Raw genomic sequence first — 23,675 nt, forward strand, 5'->3', positions numbered from 1 at the left:
GAGAAATATCAATAACCTCAGATATGCAGATGACACCACCCTTATGGCAGAAAGTGAAGAGGAACTCAAAGGCCTCTTGATGAAAGTGAAAGAGGAGAGTGAAAAGTTTGGCTTGAAGCTCAACATTCAGAAAACGAAGATCATGGCATCTGGTCCCATCACTTCATGGGAAATAGATGGGGAAACAGTGGAAACAGTGTCAGACTTTATTTTTTTTGGCTCCAAAATCACTGCAGATATTGATTGCAGCCATGAAATTAAAAGACGGTCACTCCTTGGAAGGAAAGTTTTGACTAACCTAGATAGCATATAAAAAGCAGAGACATTACTTTGCCAACAAAGGTCCGTCTAGTCAAGGCTATGGTTTTTCCCGTGGTCATGTATGGATGTGAGAGTTGGACTGTGAAGAAAGCTGATCGCCGAAGAATTGATGCTTTTGAACTGTGGTGCTGGAGAAGACTCTTGAGAGTCCCTTGGACTGCAAGGGAGATCCAACCAGTCCATTCTAAAGGAGATCAATCCTGAGTGTTCATTGGAAGGACTGATGCTGAAGCTGAAACTGCAAAACTTTGGCCACCTCATGCGATGAGTTGACTCACTGGAAAAGACTCTGATGCTGGGAGGGATTGGGGGTGGGAGGAGACGGGGACGACAGAGAATGAGATGGCTGGATGGCATCACCGACTCGATGGACATGAGTTTGAGTGAACTCCGGGAGTTGGTGATGGACAGGGAGGCCTGGCGTGCTGTGATTGATGGGGTCGCAAAGAGTCAGACATGACTGAGCGACTGAACTGAACTGAACTGAAGGGAAATAAGCCAAGCTGAAAAGGCTACATATTGCACGATTCTAACTATGTGACACTCTGGAAAAGGCAAAACCAGTATTTTCCAGGTGAATGGTGGGGAGGAATGCACAAGCAAAGCACAAAAGAATTTTTAGAGCAGTGAAATATTCTATATGCTATTATAATGATGGATATACATACAACTCTATTAGCCTTTGCCTGCTTCATTCTGTACTCCAAGGTCATATTTACCTGTTACTCCAGGTGTTTCTTGACTTTCTATCTTTGCATTCCAGTCCCCTATAATGAAAAGGATATCTTTTTGGGTGTTAGTTCTAAAAGGTCAAATTGCTGTGAAAAGAAGAGAAGTGAAAAGCAAAGGAGAAAAGGAAAGATATACCCATTTGAATGCACAGTTCCAAAAATAGCAAGGAGAGATAAGAAAGCCTGCTTCAGTGATCAGTGCAAAGAAATGGAGGAAAACAATAGAATGGAAAAGACTAGAGATCTCTTCAAGAAAATTAGAGATAACAAGGGAACATTTCATGCAAAGATGGGCTCAATAAAGGACAAAATGGCATGGACCTAACAGAAGCAGAAGATATTAAGAAGAGGTGGCAAGAATACACAGAAGAACTACACAGAAAAGATCTTCAATACCCAGATAATCATGACGGTGTGATCACTCACCTAGAGCCAGACATATTGGAATGTGAAGTCAAGTGGGCCTTAGGAAGCATCACTACGAACAAAGGTAGTGGAGGTGATGGAATTCCAGTTGAGCTATTTCATATCCTAAAAGATGATGCTGTGAAAGTGCTGTACTCAATATGTCAGAAAATTTGGAAAACTCAGCAGTGGCCACAGGACTGGAAAATGTCAGTTTTCATTCTAATCCCAAAGAAGGGCAATGCCAAAGAATGCTCAAACTACAGCACAATTGTACTCATCTCACACGCTAGTAAAGTCATGTTCAAAATTCTCCAAGCCAGGCTTCCACAGTACGTGAACTGTGAACTTCCAGATGTTCAAACTGGTTTTATTTATTTATTTATTTTTATTTTTATTTTTTTTTTTACAGTTAAAAGTATTTTTATTAAAAAAGCACAAATGCAAAGAAATGAACAGAGGAAAATTTATGCGTCGAACCTGGACTGGTCACTTATGATGAAAAGGCAGAGGAACCAAAGATCAGATTGCCAACATCTGCTGGATCATCAAAAAAGCAAGAGAGTTCCAGAAAAACATATATTTCTCCTTTATTGACTATACCAAAGCCTTTGACTGTGTGGATCACAATAAACTGTGGAACATTCTGAAAGAGATGAGAATACCAGACCACATGACCTGCCTCTTGAGAAACCTGTAGGTAGGTCAGGAAGCAACGGTTAGAACTGGACATGGAACAACAGACTGGTTTCAAATAGGAAAAGGAGTACATCAAGGCTGTATATTGTCACCCCGCTTATTTAACTTATATGCAGAGTACATCATGAGAAATGCTGGGCTGGAAGAAGCCCAAGCTGCATTCAAGATGCCGGGAAAAAAATTATCAATAACCTCAGATATGCAGATGACACCACCCTTATGGCAGAAAGTGAAGAGGAACTAAAAAGTGTCTTGATGAAAGTGAAAGAGGAGAGTGAAAAAGTTGGCTTAAAACTCAACATTCAGAAAACAAAGATCATGGCATCTGGTCCCATCACTTCATGGCAAATAGATGGGGAAACAGTGGCTGACTTTATTTTTCTGGGTTCCAAAATCACTGCAGATGGTGATTGCAGCCATGAAATTAAAAGATGCTTACTCCTTAGAAGGAAAGTTATGACCAAACTAGACAACATATTAAAAAGCACAGACATTACTTTGCCAACAAAGTTCCATCTAGAAAAGGCTATGGTTTTTCCAGTGTATGGATGCGAGAGTAGGACTATAAAGAAAGCTGAGCGCTGAAGAATTGACGCCTTTGAACTATGGTGTTGGAGAAGACTCTTGAGAGTCCCTTGGACTGCAAGGAGATCAGTCCTGGGTGTTCATTGGAAGGACTGATGTTGAAGCTGAAACTCCAATACTTGCCTATCTGATGCGAAGAGCTGACACATTTGAAAAGACCATGATGTTGGGAAAGATTGAGGGCAGGAGGAGAAGGGGACGACAGAGGATGAAGTGGTTGGATGGCATCACCGACTCAGTGGACATGAGTTTGGGTGAACTCCGGGAGTTGGTGATGGACAGGGAGGCCTGGCATGCTGTTTTTCATGGGGTTTCATAGAGTTGGACATGACTGAATGACTGAACTGAACTGATACATATAACACTTAGACTGTTGTATGTATACTCTAAGGTATACTATGGACTTTGGGTGATTATGATGTGTCAGTGTAGGTTCATCCTCAGTTAAAAAAGAAAACAAACATTTTTCTGGTGAGTGATGTTGATAATGGAGAAAGCTATGCCTATGTAGGGGCAGAGGGTATAGGAAAACCTCTGTCCCTTCCTTTTAATTTTGTTACAAACCTAGAAGTGCTCTAAAAATGTTTTTATTTAAAAATATATATAGTTTAGAGATACATGAAATATGCATACAAAAGGAAGACAATAAAAGCAAATCATGTATGTGTGTATGTCCAACTCTCTGCAACCACATGGACTGTAGCCCACCAGGCTCCTCTGTAAATGGAATTCTCCACATATTGATTTTTCAAAGCTTCTATAATTAGTTTTTCTTACTTTACTTAATTAAGCAACACAATTATGTTTATTACATGGAATGCAGTAACAAGCATAATGTATAACACCATATGAAAACTATTTGGTAGTAATTATCAAGAATGCAAATACATATGGACCAAGATTAGAATGTAATTGTAAAAATAAAATACTTTTAAGGGGAAAAAATACAGACACTTGTCAAATGACTCAGCAATCCTACCCCAAGGTATTTACCCAAAAGAAATGGAATGTATTGTATTAGTTTCCTAAAGATGCCATAACAAATCACCACAAACTCAATGGCTTCAAATGACAGAAATTGATTCTTTCATTCCAAAATCTAGGTGACAGAAGGCTGCACTCCCTCTAGAGACCCTGGGGGAGAGTTGCTCCATGTCACTTCTAGCCTCCAAGAGCTGTTGGCTGACTTGGTTTCCTCGACTTATGACTCTCTACCCATGTCTTCATTTCACTTTCTCTTCTTCTTTGTGAATCTCTTATAAGAACATCCTTGGATTTAGGACCCACCTGGATAATCCAGGATGAGCACATTTTAAGATCCTAATTTAATCACACTGGCAAAGATCCTTTTTCAGATAAGATAGCATTCACAGTTTTCAGGGATCAAGACATTTGCATGTCTTCTTGGGGGCTCCTGTTTGGCCCACTACACTTATCTTCACACAAAAATCTATACACGAAAGTTTATATCCATAAATGGCACAAACTGGAATCAATCCAGATGTTCTTCAATGAATAACTGGATTAAACAACTGTAGTACATGTAATATAATACTGCCCAACAAGGAAAAGAAACAAACTGTATACGTACAATAATATGAATAAACCTCAAAAGCATTAAGTAAAAGAAAATTCAGACAAAGTTATGTACTCATTTCATTTATATGACATTCTGGAAAAGGCAGAAGAATTTGATTGGATGTTTTCTAAAGAAGACATACAAATGTCCAACAAGCACATGAAAAAGTATTCAACATCACTAATTATCAGGGAAATGCAAATCAAAACCACAATGTCAATCACACATCACCTCACATCTGTCAGAATGGTATTATCAAAAAGAAAATAACAAATGTCATCATAGATGTAGAAAAACGCGGACCCTGTACATTGTTGGTGGGAATGTAAATTAGTGCAGCTAATATGGAAAACAATGTAGAGGTTCCTCAAAAATATTTAAAATAAAACTAATATATGATCTAGCAATTCAGTTCCTGGATATTTATCTGAAAGAAGTAAAACTACTACCTTGGAAAGATACCTTCACCCTGATGTTCATACCAGAACTATTTACAATAGCCATGACATGGAAACAACCTAAGTGTCCATTGATGGATGACTAGATAAAGAAAATGTGATATGTAGGTAGATAGACTGAGCGACTTCACTTTCACTTTTCACTTTCACACATTGGAGAAGGAAATGGCAACCCACTCCAGTGTTCTTGCCTGGAGAATCCCAGGGATGGGGGGAGCCTGGTGGGCTTCCGTCTATGGGGTCACACAGAGTCGGACACGACTGAAGTGACTTAGCAGCAGCAGCAGCAGTGATATGGATATATAGATACTGGTGTGTGTAGAGTATTTTATATATAATGGAATATTTGTGGTGGTTGTTTAGTCATTATAATTCACCATTTAAAAAAAGTGGAAATCCTGCCATGTTTTACAATATGGATAGACCCTGAGGGCTTTATGCTAAGTGAAATAAGTCAGGCAAAGAAAGATAAATACTGTATGATATCACTTTTATATGAAATTTAAAAAAAAAACTGAACTTGTGAAACAGAGAACCCCCTTGTGGGGGTACAGAGGTGCAAATGGGTGAGGACAGTTGAAAAGTATAAACTTCCAGGTATAAAGAAATAAGCCCTGGGAGTGTAATGTACTACATGATGAGTATAGTTAACAATAATCTATTATGTAAAGTTGCTGAGCAAGTAAATCTTAAAGTTTTCATCACAAGTGAAAACCTCTAACAATGTATACTGTTGGATGTTAACTGAATTTACTGTAGTGGTCATTTCACAATACACACATATATCAAATCGTTTTGTTGGACACCTAAACTAATATAATGTTATATGTCAATTATATCTTAATTTTAAAAGATAAATTAAATATATATATATATATATATATATAAAGAACATAGCAGTTATTAGCGTTTGAGGATTGAGGAGACAATTGGCTGCAAAGGAGAAATGGGGGACTTGAGCAGTGATGAAATTCCTTTGCCCCTTTATTGTGATGGTGATTACATGACCTAAATGCACTGTCAAAACCCATTGAACTATATGCCCCAAAATGACTTTTCTCTATAAAAATTTTAAATTATACGCTTAAAAAGAGATACTAGGGCTGGGACTCTCTACCAACTGCTTTTTCCTTTGTCAAATGGATCCCTATTAGGCTTTGCCAGTTGGAGGTCCTCAAAGGAGACAAGAAAGCTTGAAGAAGAAACTTGCTTCTTCCTATTTCATTTTGATCTCTGTCATTATCACCCACAGTTTCTTTACTCTGCCAGGGAAGTTTGTTCCTGTTTCCAGTTTTACTTTGTTTTTCCACAGCGATACCAGCATCAGATGACTTCCCTTCTCAATGGTCTGAGAATTCTTCTTAAAGTTTCTAGATTCTAATTCCCTGTCAGTTCACCTATTCCTCCAGCCCTGTGGATAGTAACTGCTTCCTTTGGTTTTTAATCACTGCACTATTTTGTGTTCTCTTTTGCCTCTTCAGTACTCTATTGCCTGCTTAATAATGTCTTGGAGTATTCTTTCTGTTAAAGTTGCTGATGTGATTTCTGTTCTATGGACTAGAAATTGAGAGAAAGCCCGGGTCTGTCCCATGCGCTACAAAATCCTATATGATCCATCCTGCCCATTACATCTCTGACCTCATCTTTTACTTTTCTTTCCCCTCACACTGACTCACAAGAAATACAGTTGATAAAGAAGTATGTTAAGCTTCACCACAGGGGTGTAGTGTTATCAAAATTCAGAATATGGGAAACTCTATTGGACAAATAACTTAGTCTCTCCAATAAATAAATTGAAGAAGGGAAAAAAATGATAGAGATGAAGCCTCTAGATGAGAAGTGTCTTAAAACATATTAACCAGCAGCAAAGTGAAGACCTAATTTAATTTATATTTATATATACAATATGGGGCTTCCCCAGTGACTCAGTGGTAAAGAATTTGCCTGCAGTGTAGGAGCCACAGGAGACACAGGTTCAATCCCTGGGTGGGGAAGATCCCCTGGAGGAGGGCATGGCAACCCACTCCAGTCCTCTCACCTGAAGAATCCCCATGGACAGAGAAGCCTGGTGGGTTACAGCCTATAGGGTCGCAAAGAGTTGGACATGACTGAAGAGACTTAGCACACATACATGCACACAATATGTTCATATAATATATATAATTTCATATATGATTAATATATATGACATCATATATATCTATAAGGTAATTAAGAGATTTGAACTATTTATTTGTTAAATTGAATTTTGGTTTTATGTTTAAGAGTCAAACACTTGGAGATATTTATGGACATATTGGGATTGGGTGCTGGGAGAAGGTCTGAGGGAAGCAGATGGCTCATAGATGTAATAACATTGGCCAAAAATTGATCACTGTTGAAGCCAAATGTCTTCATTGTTTCAAGCTAGTGTAACAAAATACCACAAACTGGATGACTTATAAACAGTAAATATTTATTTCTTACAGTTCTGGAAGCTGAGAAGTCCAAGACCAGGGCACTTGCAAATTCAATATCTGTGAATTTCCTCATTCACAGCATATTTCCCGCTGCAACCTCACATGTAGAAGGAGCAAGGGCGTTCTCTCAGGCCTTATTTATAATGATACTAATCCCATTCATGAAAGGCTATTCTTATGACTTAATCATCTCCCCAAGGCCCCACCTCCTAATAGCATCACTTTGGGGGTTAGGTTTCAACATAAACATTTTGAGAAGGACACAAACATGCAGCCTATAGCACCAAGTATTAGAAGGGATTCATTTTATTATATAAAGACTAGACTGTTTATATGTTTTAAAATTCCTGTTCGTCTTCAAAAATCTGAGGGTCTATCTATGGTGTGAGGCAGTTAACACAAAGAATGACTCACAGGCCTCTGGAAAATGTCAGAAGCCATTGCTGAAAAGCATATACAGCAGTGGTTTCAATCATAAGCTCTGGAAATCAACACCTGTGTATGCCAGGAGAGAGTGGTCACCTGTGTGACCTTGGACTTCATGTCTCCATGCCTCTGTTTCCCACATGCAGAGTGGAAATGATAATGGGGCCTAGCCCCATGGAGTCTCCCTGAAGATTAACTGAGTTAATAGCTATGAAGCACTATCTCAGAACATCATATGGCCCATAGTAAGCACCCAAAGTATGTCTATTATAATTACCATTATTACTATTATCATCAAATAGGAGGACATGTTAAAATGAACCAACAGAGTCTTGAAACAATTGTATCCAAAATATGTTTTTAATCTTAATGAAGTTCACAAATGGCATAATATTGACATTTCCTTAAACAAATTATACAATCATGTTCTTGGACAATAAAGCATAGCATCACCATTTCCATGTGTCCCCACAGGCCACAGAGGCAGTGACTGAATGTCCCCCTAAGAATTGGCAGAGATGCCATGGTCAACAGAACATCTTTCAAAGACCCAATTTGCTACCTGATAAGCTGAGAGATGCCATCACATTTACTGCACATAGAATCAAATATTAAAAAAAGATGCACAACAAATATGGAATTAGCTTATTTTTGCATTCAGTTTCATTCCTTTCAAGTGATAAAAGTGCTTTTTTTCAATATCTATTAGGATGCAAACATGTATATCTTCCATGGTGCCTCCTCACCAGGTGGTTGTCAACAGAAATTAATAGAAGTGGTGAGTTCAGCTTCATGGTAACCTGAGATGAAAAAAATAAATAAAATTAAAAAGAAGAAGAGGGGTAGGAAGAGGAAAAGAAGAAAAAGAAAGAGAAGTAGGAGAATAAGAAGGAAATAATCACAATTACTACTGAAAGAACACAAATTTATAGAAATGTTTCTTTCAGTTCAGTTCAACTGAACTCTATTTACAAATTATGGATATGAGATATGATAAAACTTTATGGCAAATGATGAGAAAACAATTCAGGAGTCACTAGTAATATTAGCAGTAGTATTACAGTTATAGTCCTCTTGTCTGAATCTGTGAACATTGATCAGTGTTGAAGGGCTTTCCGAAACTGGGTTCATTAATGATGTGTGACCTAGGCTAAGATTTGCAAGGCCCTCCCTTTCTGAATTCAGCAAGCTATCTTTCTCTTCTGAGAAAGATGACACTGCATCTCTACAGCCTGTCTTGTGTGTGTGAAAGAGTGTGTTAGTCCCTCAGTTATGTCCAACTCTCTGCGACTCCATGGACCCACTAGGCTCCTCTGTCTACGGAGTTTTCCAGGCAAGAATACTGGAGTGGGTAGCCATTTCCTTCTCCAGGGGATCTTCCCAACCCAGGGACTGAACTTGGGTCTCCTGCATTGCAGGAGAATTCCTTACCATCTGAGCCACCAGGGAAGCCCACAGCCTGTCCTAGTGCTTGGATTTTAAGCTAACTTGTAAGAACTCACTAACTCAAGAGGTAAAATGTAATTGGAGAGAAGAGATCTGAACCCACATCCAGTGGGTTTCAAAATGTGAGTCCTAACCTCCAAATCCCTTCTCCTCCCATCTGACAGTACAAGGCAATCACCTTCTTCCCAGAGTCATTTCTCTGCTCAGTCCTGAAGGTCCCTGCGGCGCCGGCCAAAGGCTTCGGAGCCCACATTGGTGGGCACAAAGTTGCTCTTCACCACACCCCCAGATCTGCTGAGCAAGCCTGCCAGCCGATGGGTCACACAGGTGGCGGTGTTGCAAGACCTCTTCTGGGCAGTGATGCTGGTTTGTACGATGGAGAAACGAGAGAAGGCCTGCCAGTGAGAGGCTGCGGCAGAAGCCTACCCCATCGGGCCTTCAGAAAGAGAATTGTAGCTCTTCGACATATCACTTAAAAATAAGTATTTCTGCTAAATGCAATTATCAAGGCTGTTAGGGGAAATGACCTGGCAGCCTTTGCCAGAAGCCCTGCCTAAAAATTTTCACAAAAAATGCATTTCAAGGCCATGTGACAAGTGCTAAAACCCTACACTTACCATCCCTTACATTCGCCCCACCCCAACACACAAGGAGCATATGAGGACATACCCCAGCCCAAAACACCAACAAAACCACTTTCTATGGAAAATGAAAATTTTCTGAAGTCTTACCTGGAAGAGGCTCAGAGCACCGGGTTTGCAGCATCCTCCCCCAGCAGTGCTTACCTGCTCCTCAGCACGCCTGTCTCATTGCAGGAGCTGGTTCACAGGACTCTCAGCACACCCTGTATCCCACTTACCCTAAGGTGAAGGCTACTTTTAAGCATAGGCCCTGGGCACTCTCAGGCCTTGGACAGGGACCAGAGTAACGACCACCAAAGTGTCAATCCTTTTAGAAAATAGATTTATTCATCAATGGCAAGGCGTGAGGGATGAAGCAGGAATTGGAGGGCTCTGCCATGACACCCTTGTGATCTCATAAACTTCCCTCACTCTCTCTCATCTCTAACCTTATCTGTGAGTCCTGCTATCTTTCCTTCCATCCTGAGGTTCCTGGCATACTTTGTCATACAAAGCTACCAATACAAGCTTGAAGAGCAATCAGAGTGAAATCTGCATGCATTAATTTCATCCATGGGAACAAGAAAGGAAATCAGGAAGGAATGGAAGGAGCTCAGTTGGCATCCTGGGGCACCCCTAAATGGGAGGAGCGGTCCCTCTCCAAGCTGTTGGCTACGTCCCTTTTCTTGCCAGGTGTTTCAGGCCCGAAGCCCATGCCAGAGAATCTATGATAGTTGTTCAAGTCCTTCCAGTACGCGCTCAGCACACAGGTACTCAGATTACTGCACCGCTTAGCTCTGGAGTTGTCCAGGCTGCAGGGAAAAGACATGCCAGACAATACCATGCACCAGGGCTGCTCCTGGGAGCAGTCATGCCAAAGGTTAGACCAGGGAGGGGGCACTTGGAATAGAGGTGGAAGGGGCAGGCAGGAGGCACAGCTCACACACCCTCCACTAGGAGAACTCAGAGGTTCGCTGAGCCAGGGCAGAGTGGGGCAGGGCTGTGGTGGGGAAGGGGTGACCTTTTCTGCCATTCCACATGCTGCTCAGTCCTTCCTGCTCTGCAGAGAGGCTCTCAGGGTGGATGCAAATGCAATACATGGTTCTGCTGGTGTGAACTCAAAGCTCAGGGTGCACAGGGAGGTGGGGATGGGGAAGGGTGTCTGGTCCAGGGAGAACATGCACATGTCCATAGATTCTCCACATCTCAAAGCCCCGGACCTACCTCAGACACTGCACTACCTGACCCCACCCTCTGCAAGGCCTTTGGGTTTATCTTGTAACTGTGCAAAGAAGGTGCCTTGCAGGTGTGAAAGAACATACATAGGTTAAATTCCTTAGACATCCTGAGCTGCAACAGGCCCATCCCCTGGTTCCACACTTACCAGTCCTAACTCATCCAATGCTGAGCGTTCTCCTCAGTAGGGCAAGACCAACTCCCAGAATAAGTGCTTCCACATCTCCCCATCTCATTTCCTAACAGCTTTCAGGAGTTGATCTTTTCAATGTGTCTAACTAACCACAGTTCCTCCAGCTGCATCTGGACGGACTACAGTCTTCCATGGAGGCTGAGAATGACTGGGTGCCAGGTCCTGGTGAATAGGGACAACCTGCGGGACTCTGGCCAGACGTTGTTTTTCCTGCTTCTCTGGGCTACACCCTCCTGAAGAGGCCAGGGCTGGGAGGGGAGACTTACCTGGAGTCCTCTGTCTCCTCCTGCTCTGCCTCCTGCTCCAGCTCGTTGGTCTTCCTCTGGACATAGGCCTTCACCAGTGCGGCCAGCAGGAGTCGCCCTTCCTTCTCACTGAGTGCCCCAGGATCAGGGAGGGTCTCCAAAGCTGACCTGGAGAGAGGAAGCAACCCCCCAAAGTAACTCTGAACCCCTGCCTGCCTCCTTCCCAGGATAAGCACCCAGGCTATCCAGTCCCTGTGGCTTTCCCAGAGGACAGAGCTCTCATGACTCCCAGCCCACAGGGCTCAAGGCCAGTGTCCACCTTAAGGGTGTTGATTCACTGGGAGCCTCCCGCTGCTGTGACCTCAGAGGCAAAAAAACTGCCTGATCCCAGGGTCAGTGAGTGGAAGGGGAATAAGTTCGTGGCTTCAGGCTGTCTCACCTGAGTGGTGTCGCCTGGAGACTGCCTGCCTGGCACAGGACCAAGATGCTGAAAGCCAGGAAGGGAGAGGATTTCCCGAAGCCCATGATGCCTCTCTGTAAAGGGAGAATGACGTTACCACTGCACCAAGACCAAGCACCGTCTGGAGCCCACAGACCCAGGTTCCAGTCCAGCCACCGCTACCATGAGAATTCAGGCCGGTTACTCACCTCCCCACGCCTCTTTTCAGTTCATTTGCCAGATAGGCTGCTTTGAATCTCAAAACATACATTACAATGAGTAGTTTGGTAAGTAGAAATAGGTGTGCTGGGGGGGCGGGGGAGGGTTCTGGTTTTGTTCTGTGAAAAGCCAGGAAGAAGCTGCACACGTGCACATAAAGCCACACCTTTCGCCCTGTGCAGAAACCAAGCGAGGACCCACCCTTGCTGTAGACTTAGTCTAGGACCACTTCATCTCCGCTGGACTTCGCTGCCAACCGGTGGGAGAGGAAGGTAGGAGGGGGAAACTGGAAAGGAGCCTTAACCTCTCAGTCTGTGGGTTTGGGCTTGGATTTGGGAGTAATTTAACGTGCAGGATCGTGCCTGGACTCTGCCAGCGCATCCCGTCTCTGCTGAAATGCGGTTTAGCAGCAGGTGCTGGGCGCCAGCTCCCGGAGATGAGCTCCACGTTCTGGCCGGCTGACTGCACTGCCCCAAGTCCGTGCCAATGCCCCAGGCACGCAAGCGAACTGCAGACGCCTCAGAGGAAGCTTCAGGGCTTAACCGGCCGGAGAACCAAACACGATCTCTCCTCGGGACCCAGACTGCTCAGGGCACTCCCAGAACAAACTCCAGCAGGATGCTGCATGCAAAGGATGGGCACCAAGGCAGGGGCCGAGGACCAGGGTGGGCTAGGAAGCCAGGGCTGGGCGCACGGAGCTTCCAGCGTCCAGGCGAAGCCCTGGGGATCCTTGCGGTTCCACTGGCGCTAGTTAGAAGAAAATGAGCTGCCAGCCACAGCCTTCTGCCTTCTTCCCAGCGGGACAGGCAGCTAGGAGCACCTGGCTATAGGTGGGCCAGGATGGCCTTCAGAAGCAGAGAGGCAAGCGGGCAAGCGGATGGAGCAAATTAGATGAACTATCCAGAGGCCGGTAATCAGAGTGAGCAGTATAGGAAGTTCTCACCTGGCAACTCGAGTTTCAGGAGAGGGCGAGCGGCGGGTCCCGGGGACAGACACAACGCCTGCTGTGGGCGTCTTCTCTGCGGAGCTCTCGGCTCTTATGCGGGTGATAGGGGGCGGGGAGGGCCCCAGGAGTCCGCACGGCCAATCCAAAGTGGCCAGGAGCGACCCAGCTCCGATTGCGTCATTGCCCGCGCTCCCACACCGGTCCACTAGGGAGGGGAACCGTCCGCTCTGGCTGTCATTCGCAATGAGGTCATTGCTTGGGGAACCGGAGGGCTGGGAGGGAGTGGAGGGCGTTCGACGTCCAGAAAGTGGGAGCAAACTGGGGGAGAGACTGGTGTAACTGACCGTGAGGGGTCAGAGGGCCTCTCACTTTCTCTGCGTCTGAACTCCGACCTCGCACCCTCTCCTCCCACTCCAGTAGGGACCCCGGCCGGGTCACTCAGATTCTGAAGGGATCTCAGATGTAACAGACCACGTTGGAGGAAGGGGACGGTGAGAGGAAAGGATCTTTGAAACATTAAGCTCTTTGGACCATATGGGGTGACCCGGTATATTCTTCCTACTCTCCTTCAACCGCCCCTCGAAGTAGTTTTGCTTCCAGTCTGGTAACGTGGCCTCTTTTGCCTCACTCCTCAGGGACAGAGGTGGGAGTGGAAGAGAGGACTGGGGAGGGGGCTAAGCTGGCACTGCCTGCACAGAGAGCTGGACACCCCTCTTGTACTCCTGAGTTCTCGAATTCTCGACTGCTAGTTCAGCATCCCCCACTCTAACCGCACATCTGCACCGCGGCGCTGGAGTTGGTTTACACAGCTGTCCCACTCCTCTGCCTTCTGTTTGCCAAGCTGCTTGGGCCCGGACGCCTGTGTCGGGGTTTCTACCCGTCTCGCCCCACACCCTCCCCCCGCCACTTTCGTGAAGCGCTCGATTGCTGAGTTGGCGGGGGTCAGCGTCCACCCACGGGTGCTGCAAGCCCAAAGGGCAACCTTCGAACACATAGGTTCGAAGCCCCAGGCTGGCGGTGCGCGCACTCACGCCTCCCGCAAGGTGCGCACCGCACTCACCTACCTGGACCCCAGACACACACTCTCCTTTCGCACTCACAAACGGACACTCCGCAGACCGCCAGCACTCACTCCAACAGTCGCGCCCTCACCCGGTTTCCCTAAGGAGGGAGCGCGCATCCACCCAACCCTAACTCGGCCTGATCTGAAAGTAACTCCTCCAGTTTCTGCTTTCGGAAACAGGCACGTTTTAAGTACACAGCACACAGGAGTACGCGTTGTCCCCAGCGCCCCCCGCCCCCAGCACGCATATAGACACACGCGCCAGGTGAACAGGTGCCGCTGGGAACTGACTATATCTGCCTTTTCCTTTTTCCTTAAGGAAAGCCGGTCTGGAGTCCGCGAGGCGGGCGCCCGAGACACGCGGGCGCAGCGAGAAGATCCCGGCTCTGGAAGGGTCGCCTAGGGACTGTGGGGAGAGGCAGTGGGAGGAGTGAAGACGGCACCCACCTTCAGGCTAGCCCCGCGCCACGTGGTCGCGGCGACACCAGACGCACCCGCCGGGCCCTCCTGAGCTCGCGACGCCTCTCAGGAAACCTCGCCCAGAGGTGCGGGACCCGGAGCGCAGCCAGAGGCTCTCCGAAGGCCCGCAGCTGGTGACCACCGCTTCTGCGGGTCAGGAAGGAGCACAGGGGACGTCTGTCTAGACCCTCCGGGTTTTCTGTGACAGAACGCTGCTTGCGGGCACAAGACCGGTTGCCCTCCAACACCTTGGCAATCAAAACTCCCAAAGAATCAGATCGGCCAAACAGGGCGATTCTTGCCGGGCCTGCTATGCCGGCGGGAGAAGGCACAGGGCGCGGGACCCGGAGTCTCCCCTGCTCCCGGGAAGCCTGCGCGGCGCCGAGATGGTGGCGGGGGCTGATCTGGAGGGACTGTCTCTCAGTGCCCCAGTTCTTAGGCTCGCTTTCGGATGCAACCGGTGACACCGAAGCGGCCTTTTACTTGGGGACTCTTCTGCACGAGTCCTGCCAATGTGAGGAGACACTTCTGCGTCCCTTTCCGGGATTCTGGCCGGGTAAAGGGGCTGCCAGGTGGACAGGTGTCTCTGGGAGCTGACTTTATCTGCCCTTTCTTTCATCCCGGACCACTGAGGTCTGGCAGAGTGTACTCTGCCTAGCAGCCCCGGGCAGCCCTGCTCCCCAGAGAGGGCCATCGCAGGGGACGAGAAAAGACCCGAAGCCCCTGACCTTGGAGCCCGGGCTCCCCAGCGTCCACCAAGTTCGCTACCTGTGACGAGCTGAGCCGGGCAAGCCCGCAGAGAGCGCAGGAGGAATCGGGTTTGGGGTTCTGCCTCCCTAGAAGCCCCAAAATATGAATTTAGGAAAAGTTTGAACTCTTAGGGTTAAGGGTTGAAAAGTTGGCATCCTCTCCAGAGACTATGTCACTTAGACTTTCCCGAAGTATTAGGACCCACAGCCTTGCGACCGCCCTGAGCACAATACAATCCCTCGGGCGCCCTCCATTCCGCTTGCGGTGGGTGGCCCAGAACCCGAGCAGAGCTCCTGCCTGGGTGAAGTCGGTGAAAGCTTCTGTAAAAGCCACCGAGGCTCGAATCCCTGTGCTCTGACAAGAAAGGGGAGTGCGCACCCTACCTGGAGGCCCGTCTTGTCACAAGTAGTCCCGGTTCCGTGCTTTCAGTATCTTGCTGGGTACCCAGAATTATTTGCCCTAATCTTCCTCCACTAGTGTCTTTGCACAGTGTTTGGAGCACAGCAGGTCCACAGCAAAAGTTCGGTGATAGGGGAGTGAGTGAAGGGATGGATGAATGAACAGTTCCAAGGGTTCATTACAGTAAGAGCAGGAAATTCGCACCCAAGTTGAATGGCACCCAATTTAGATCCATTTGATGGAAAAGCAGATTGTTGATCCAAAGAAGTACCTCTTTTTATTTAATGAAAGGAATCCTGATGTCCTGGTGGAAACTTTCTGGAATATAACGTGAGAGGAACGGCTTCTCTTCCGAACTCCAACTTGAAAAGCAAAATAAGGCATTTTCCCTCAACCCATCCTTTATTATATTTGTGAGTGAATGGAAGAAAAAGTCAATAAAATGCCTTGCTTTCTAAATCGAGAAAATTACATTTTGATTTTCCTGGAACTGTTCTGAGCTTCAAGGCATCCCAATCAAACCAACCAGCATGAGGATTTACAGCGAATGGTTTCCCAGGAATAATCTTTTGCTCTTAAATTGTCTCAAATGTTTCCATGCTCGGTTTAACTATTTTATGTAATTATTTTTTACATTTTGAAAATGATAGTCATTAATTTTTAGAGAGAAACAGATTCCATGTACTATAGCCTTTGAAGTTTATTTTTATTTGCTTTAACTTACTGTCTGTGTTCTTTACAAATTTCCTTGGAGAAATATCCCTTAAGGGAAAGTTTTATTCATGCAACAAATACTGAGAACCCACTATGTGCCAGGCATTGTTACAATCACTAGCAATTCACAGTGAACAAAACAAAACCCCTACCCTCCTGATGCTTATATTATAGTGATGTATTTAACAGGAGTCCTTGTATATCACCTTCCAACCAAATGAAACACATACACATCCCCACCCAGGAATTAAACTGGGGTCTCCTGCATTGCAGGTGGATTCTTTACCAACTGAGCTGTGAGGGAAGCCCATATTCCACTTACATCCTCACAATATAGTAATATCATCTATCTGTCAAACAGATATTCAGGGTTTTTATGATTAAGACAATGTACAGGCTAGCTGAGCTACATAGTGTACTCTGATTACATTTTCTTGTATGTTTTACTTTTAGTGAGTAACTCTCTCTTTTCATTTGTCTAATTTTCTTTCTGCCATCACCGGCTTATTCATTTTCCAGTGTCACATTTGTCCCTCATTCTTGGTTTACTACCTCACTTTGGTGGAGCAAACTCACCTTTAGATGATAGACTTTCCAGAAAGTGTGAAAGCATTCTCTACTTGTCTCCCATTTCCAGTGTGACTGTTGAGAAATCCATTGCCTTTTTTTTGTATAGGACCTCTCTCTCCGCCCCCCACCCCCGACTCCCTCCCTCTGTTCCAGTCTTCTAAAATACCATGATGTGTGTCTTGGTGGGGGCTACTTTTATTTATTGTTCTAAGTACTGGAATAACACTTGCAATAAGAAAATTCATGTTCTTCAATTTAGGGTTATTTTCTTGCTTTATTTCTTTGATAACTTTATCTTTTTGTTGTTTTTGTTCAACTTTCTGGGAGACTTTTTTTTTAAATTTACATTGTTTCTACATTCTTTTGATCATAGTTTTAACTTGCAATAACTTTTTAAAAATCCTGTGTTACTTTTTACATCCTCCTGTTTTTATTTAATGGGTATAACATCATCTTCTAGCTCTACGCAGCTGTTTGTTTTGTTTTTCTCACTTTAGAGATTACCCTCATATTTCTAGTTCTCCCTAGCTGCTGAATTATATTTAAGAGGGAGGTAATAATATGCTATTCAGAAGATGAGAATGGCAGAATTGTCCATCGATAGACTATAATTAAATAATTAGACAAGAAGCAACCTTACCTTTCTATTGGGGGAGGGATGCTAAACTAGGAATAACTTGTAAGTCTTTCCTCTTGGCTCTTCATCCTCTAAGAGGATTCCTGCAAGGACTACCTGGACGGGGGGGCGGGGGGGGGGGCGTTGGGGGATAGAGTATGAAGAAGGAGGCTGAGAGTTTTATCATTCATTATAATAATCCTCCAGTCTTTTCTGGGACCCAGTCATCTAACTACATAGGAGACAGAAGAAAATTTTGGGTCTAATTACTCCTTTTAAAGGCTTGCAATTACTCCAATTTTCAACCCAGTCTAAAACACCACCAACAGAGGCAACCAGTTCCTCAGAGCACAGAGCTTGTCTGGAGTCCTTGCTTCTTGATGGCTTTCCCTGCCCTACTAGAGTAGTTTGCACTAGAAATGTATGTCACTACACAGCTTTCTCTTCTACTAAACCAGTTAAGAAGTCTGGTTGAGGGGTAGGAGATACAGTAATTGCAGAGCCCTCAAATTAGATTCAATTCACTGGGCTCTTGACCTCAATGGAGTCCCACTCCCCATCACAGGCAACTTGCTTGGGAGGCTTCTTCCTCCAAATCCCAGAGAAATAGAGATGCCAACATCTAACCTGCAGAAGTCCTTTCTTAGAGATTATTTTTAGAGTTGTCTGTGTCTGCCAGAGAATGAGCAAAGCATGGTGGCCCAGACCCAAGCTGGTCACTCTGAGAGATGGACAGTGAATGACGTCAAGGAATTGCTCAGGTTGGGTTCCTCAAAGATGATTAAACTTCTTTCTTGGCTCAGACTCACTGAACCCAAACTGACTATATACTCCCTGTCTGAGAGCATTATTCCATACTGCAATGGAAGTAGAAATACAGGTAAAGCTTTCTTGTAAAGCTCATTAGAGAAAAATTTCCTGCATTCAACACTCTCAGAAAAATGAGAGTTTTTGCTAAAGTAAATTCCCAGGTAACAGAAATATACTTTAAATGGGAAACAAGCTTTTTAAAAGTCCTTTTGGATGGAAACCCTTTTAAAATGCATGGCATTCTCCTCTTAACTTTCTCTGGATGGCTCACAGCCATCATCAAGAGAACATCAGTCACAGTGTTGCATCCTATGTGGGGGCTGGACTTGGTTGGACTGTTTACCTCCACACCTTTTGACCCCAACTTCTGTGTTTTTGAGCTCTTGGTCCATTGTATACAGTTAGCATGTTAGTTATTCATATTTTGTTGACTGTGAGACCCACGTAGTCAGTATCTCAGGATCACATTTTTGGTTTTTGATGGTTTCTGCTGGTCACTATTAATATATCTGTCTCAAGCCTCAGGCCAGTTTACCAGAATTTTCACCTGCTAATTCAATATCATCAGGAAAACAATCGAAGCATGCTTAATAGAACTGACTGGAGCAAATCATAAGTAAGGAAGGTTAAGAGAAAGATCTGAGTGTCTCTCTTGTGAGAAATGGCAGAGAGATCTAAGGCATTTTCTGACCCTCAACTGTATGTTTTAAGTGTGTGTGCTAAGTCACTCCAGTGTGTCTGACTTTCTGTGACCCTATGGACTGTAGCTCACCAGGCTCCTCCGTTCATGAGATTCTCCAGGCAAGAATACTGGAGTGAGTTGCCATTTCCTTCTCCAGGTGATCTTCCCCACCCAGGGATCAAACCCGGGTCTCTTACCATCTCCTCCACTGGCAGGTGGGTCCTTTACCACTAGCACCACCTGGGAAGCCCATGTCTTCTATAGAAGGGTGTTTCTGGATAAGTGAGTGTTTCTCTAATGTTAAGTTTGAGTTAGACCACAGGTTTAAAAATGGATCTTGCATAGCAGTGTTGTCCAATAGAACTTTCTGCAAAACTGGGAATGTTCCAAATTTGTGCTGTCCAGGGCAATTGCAACAAGCCACATGTGGCTCTTGTGCACATGAAATATAACTAGTGCAACCAAAGAGCTGAATTCTAACTTATCTGAATTAATTTAAAGGTAAATAGCCTCATTTAGCTAGTGATTAGAATATTGTAGATGACAATCCACTGTGTAGAGTAGTGGTTAGATGCATAGATTCTGGAGCCAGACTGTTTTTTGTTCAAATTCTGCCTCTCACACTTATTTAGCTGTTTCATCATATACAAATAACTCAAACACTCTATACTTCAGGATCCTCCTGTGTAAAATGAGGATAATGTTACTTATTTAATACAGTTTAATACAGCTACTATGAGGATTAAATAGGTAATAAACCTAAAGTGCTTAGAACCGTGTATGTTAACTAGTAAGTGCTATACACATGTTAACTATTGTCTTACGTTGGGCTTCTCCAGAAGCAGAACTCAAGGCAAACCATTTATTTGGAAGTTGTACCAGTAAGGGAACAGGGAAATGAGACAGGGGAGGGAAGATAACCATTACAGAGTATGCTAATAAGTAGACTGCAGCTGTAAGCAACTTGATCCTCTTGGAGATCCTCTGGAAAACTTAAAGAGAAAGGCTCAGAATTATTCCACTCAAAGATGGGTTAAGTTATTTATCCACCAACTCCAGTCCATCACCAGTTTAGGACTGCTCCCACAGATGCCAGCTCCCCAGCACATCTAGCCAGTCCTGCACGGCCAGGGTCCTTGGCCAGAGAAAATTCCCAGGTCACAGGTGCTTGCAGTAGAAAGAGATATTTAAATACAAGAATAGGAAAAACTGATGAGGCTCTACGACAATCTGCTACAGCCCATGTTATTATTATAAAGAGTCTTCCACTGCTTAATGACCCTCCCTAAAAATAGGCACGAATACGTTTCTTGTCCGTACTGTGTCCTGAAAGATTAGTAAACAGGTTGTCATATGCTGATGTCACTTTGTTGACTATTCCCACTCACTTAATTCTTAAGGTCTTTGTTCAGAGTATTTAGAAAGCCTTTGGTGGTCCCTGGGTCTTAGGGTCCATTATCTTCAGTGCCCATTTCATCAGTAAGCAAACACCAGAAAAATCAGTGCCCTCTGGTCTCTTGCAGCAATAACTCAAACACACACAGAGAAACTTCCACTCAAAGGAAAATATAAAGGACACGCTGCCAAAGACTCATTAATGCTGGATGAGCTTGGGGCAGTAGGAGGAGGGGAGACTCCAATCCTGATTTATTAGTTTTCATTACTTGATTTGTTACTTCTTGTTGAACAGACCCTATTTTCTCAAACCTAGCAGCTTAGAAATTTCCTTGGCCAAGAAATTACTGGGGCATGTCTTCTGTTTATTGTGGAAGATAATCATATCAGGCTTTTTTCATGAATGGGTGTTTTCAGCTCTCCATCTTGATGGGTTAAAATTAATTTTTCATACACATATGTGAAAAGACAGAGGATTATGGGAGGTGGCAGAATGACTCATAGCAATAATGCTAATTGTTAACATTGGATACTGTATTCATCAGGGTGCTTAGTTGTATGTAACAGAATTCTCCAAGCTAATTTAAACAGGACAGTACTTGTTACGAGGTATTGAGTAGCTTACAGAATTTTTTTAAAGAGCCAGAGAATCAGGTGCGGATGTCACACACCCAAGAGAAAAACTAATCACACCATGGAAATGTCATAGTAGGAAGTCCATTGCTGCTCGCCTATAGCAGTTTTGACTCCAGGGAATTCCATGGTTGCCTCAGAATATCCAGTCTCCTGTCATACAGCCATTATTGTAAAATGTTCATGTTTGCCCTCCCAGTCTTTAGAAATGCCCCTGATAGCCAGAGCCCAAGCTTTGTGTGCATTCTAGCCCCAAAAGGACCTGAGAAGAAATGTCTTTAATTTTCTAACCTTTATAGAGAGGCTTGCAAGAAGGGGTTTGGATGAGGATTGAGTAATTCACATACACCTTCACCTGGATGTCTAATAAGTCTCTCTATCTAACCATGTCAAAAAAGAATTTTTTTTTTCTGTCCTTCCCTCACTTTTACCCATCATAGTAAATGGTAGCACTAATAATCAGTAGATTCAGCTCAAAATGTAGGTATCATTCTTAACTCCTCTTTTTCCTTCATCTACATCTAATCCATTGATTAGATATTTTTTTTTTTTTTCCCTCCATGCAGAGGTAAACGCAGTTGGTGTTTTGGGACCCCACCGTTTTCTCAGATTAGACAGTGTTTGATGTAAAGGAAATGTGCATGTTGACAGTTTTTTGAGTCTCTCTTAGCCCCAGATAAAGGCCGTGGGTGTCGGACTTTCAGGAATGTAGAGAGCCTAAATTTGAGTTTTTTATCAGATTGTATAATTATGTAAATAGTATACTATGCTCATGTAGAATTATTACTTTTCTTCATTATTTGGTCACAGTCCAGACTTCTTGTTATTGTTCAGTTGCTCATTTGTGTACAACTCTTTGCGACCCCATGCACTGCAGCACTGACCTCTAAGAGCATCTAGTTCTCTTAGAAATAATCAGAGAATGCTTTACCTCGGCAGAAATCTGAACTTACAAAGCTCTTCCTGATGGCTAACCTGATTTCTTTCTGACATTAAGGTTCAAATTCGGTTGTGACAAAAGACAATAATTTTCAACCCTCATCTCTAGGGAAGTTACATTTTCCTCAATTTTGGAATTGATTAGATATATTAACTATTATTCCACTCTTATTTACTCTCCCTGCCCCCAAAACATACCAAATTCATCCATTTATCCCTGTCTCCATCAATATCTTAGTCCATTCAGACAGCTGTAACAGAATAACACAGATGATGTAGATTATAAACAACTGAAATGCATTTCCCACAATTCTAGGGGCTGGAAATACGAGATTATTATGGCAATATGGTCAGGGGGTGGCCCTCTTCCAGGTTTCAGACTTCTTACAGTATCCTCACATGGCAGAAGGGGGCAAGGGAGCTCTCTGGGGTCTCTCTGGGGGCATTGATCTCATTCATGAAGGCTCTGCCCTCATGACCTAATCACCTCCCCAAGACTCCAACTGTTAATACTATCTTACTGAGCATTAGAATTTCAACATATGAATTGGGGTGGGGGCAGGGATACAAACATTGAGACCATGACAACTTAGGACTGTAGTCCAAGTCACCATCATTTCTTGCCTGAACAATTTCAGTAGCCTCCTAACTAATCTGGATTTGATGGTTACCTCTGTAATCCCTTTTCCACATAATGCTCAGAGTGATTTTTTAAAAGCATAGATCATATTGGGTTACTTCTCTTCTTAAAATGCTCCAGTATAGTTAGGATAAAAAATTTAAATGCTTTTCCATAGCTTTAAGACAGACATGGTCTAGCTCCTATCCATCTCAGAAGTACTCTCTGATGACAGTCTCCCCTCATCCAGATACCCACACTGGACTTTTTGGAAATCTTAGCTCTAACACACCAAAACCTTTTCCACTCCAGACTCTTTGTACTTGCTGGTTCCTCTGCCTAGAAATGTCTTTCTTATCTGTCAATCATCCCCTTCTATGACACCACACAATACACACACACGTACACACACACACACACACATGTACACACACACACCATCACCACCACCATCACCGCCATCACCACCACTTTTGATGGCTGGCTCCTTATCACTGTTCATTTCACAACTTAAAAATCACCTATTAAAAACGACCTTCCACAGCCATCTTATCTAAAGGAATCCCTCCAGTCTCTTTATGACATCAACCTGTTTTACTTCCTTTACAGAACTTACCACTCTCTGAAATTATCTCTGAAATCTACTTATTTGTGTATTATTTGTCTTCTTTCGCTAGCATGTAGGCTCTTTGAGAGCAGTCACCTTGAATACCTTGTTCACCACTGTATCTCCAGTTCCTGGAACAGTACCCAGCACAAAAGTTGGATTTGATAAACATCTGAAGAATCGCTAAGTATGTGAATGCTTATTCTACAACATTTAGCAGTATGCTGAGAGCTCTGTTTAGATCATTTTACATAATCCTTATGTATTAATCTGGCTTCTCCAGAGAAACAGAATCAATAGGAAACTACATACATATTTACTATAAGAAATTGGCTCACATGATTAGGGAGTCTGAGAAGTCCAAGATCTACAGTCAGCAAGCCAAGACCCAGGAGAACAGATGACAGAGTTT

General features: G+C 44.0%; 1 protein-coding gene across 1 annotated transcript; it reads right to left on the reverse strand.

Moving 5' to 3' along the window:
* Positions 1-10,201: 10,201 nt before the first annotated feature.
* On the reverse strand, positions 10,202-11,928 carry LOC129553798 (calcitonin). Its single transcript, XM_055422513.2, has 3 exons — positions 11,843-11,928; positions 11,425-11,571; positions 10,202-10,541 (listed from the first exon to the last, which is right to left on the reverse strand). Exons 1-3 carry the CDS (start codon positions 11,926-11,928, stop codon positions 10,343-10,345), a joined length of 432 nt encoding a protein of 143 aa, XP_055278488.2. The 3' UTR covers positions 10,202-10,342.
* Between the last annotated feature and the right edge of the window lie 11,747 nt (positions 11,929-23,675).

Source organism: Moschus berezovskii, chromosome 14, assembly GCF_049115385.1.
Source record: "Moschus berezovskii isolate FMDL1 chromosome 14, NW_MosBer_1.0, whole genome shotgun sequence".
In the NCBI taxonomy this organism is placed as follows: Eukaryota; Metazoa; Chordata; class Mammalia; order Artiodactyla; family Moschidae; genus Moschus; species Moschus berezovskii.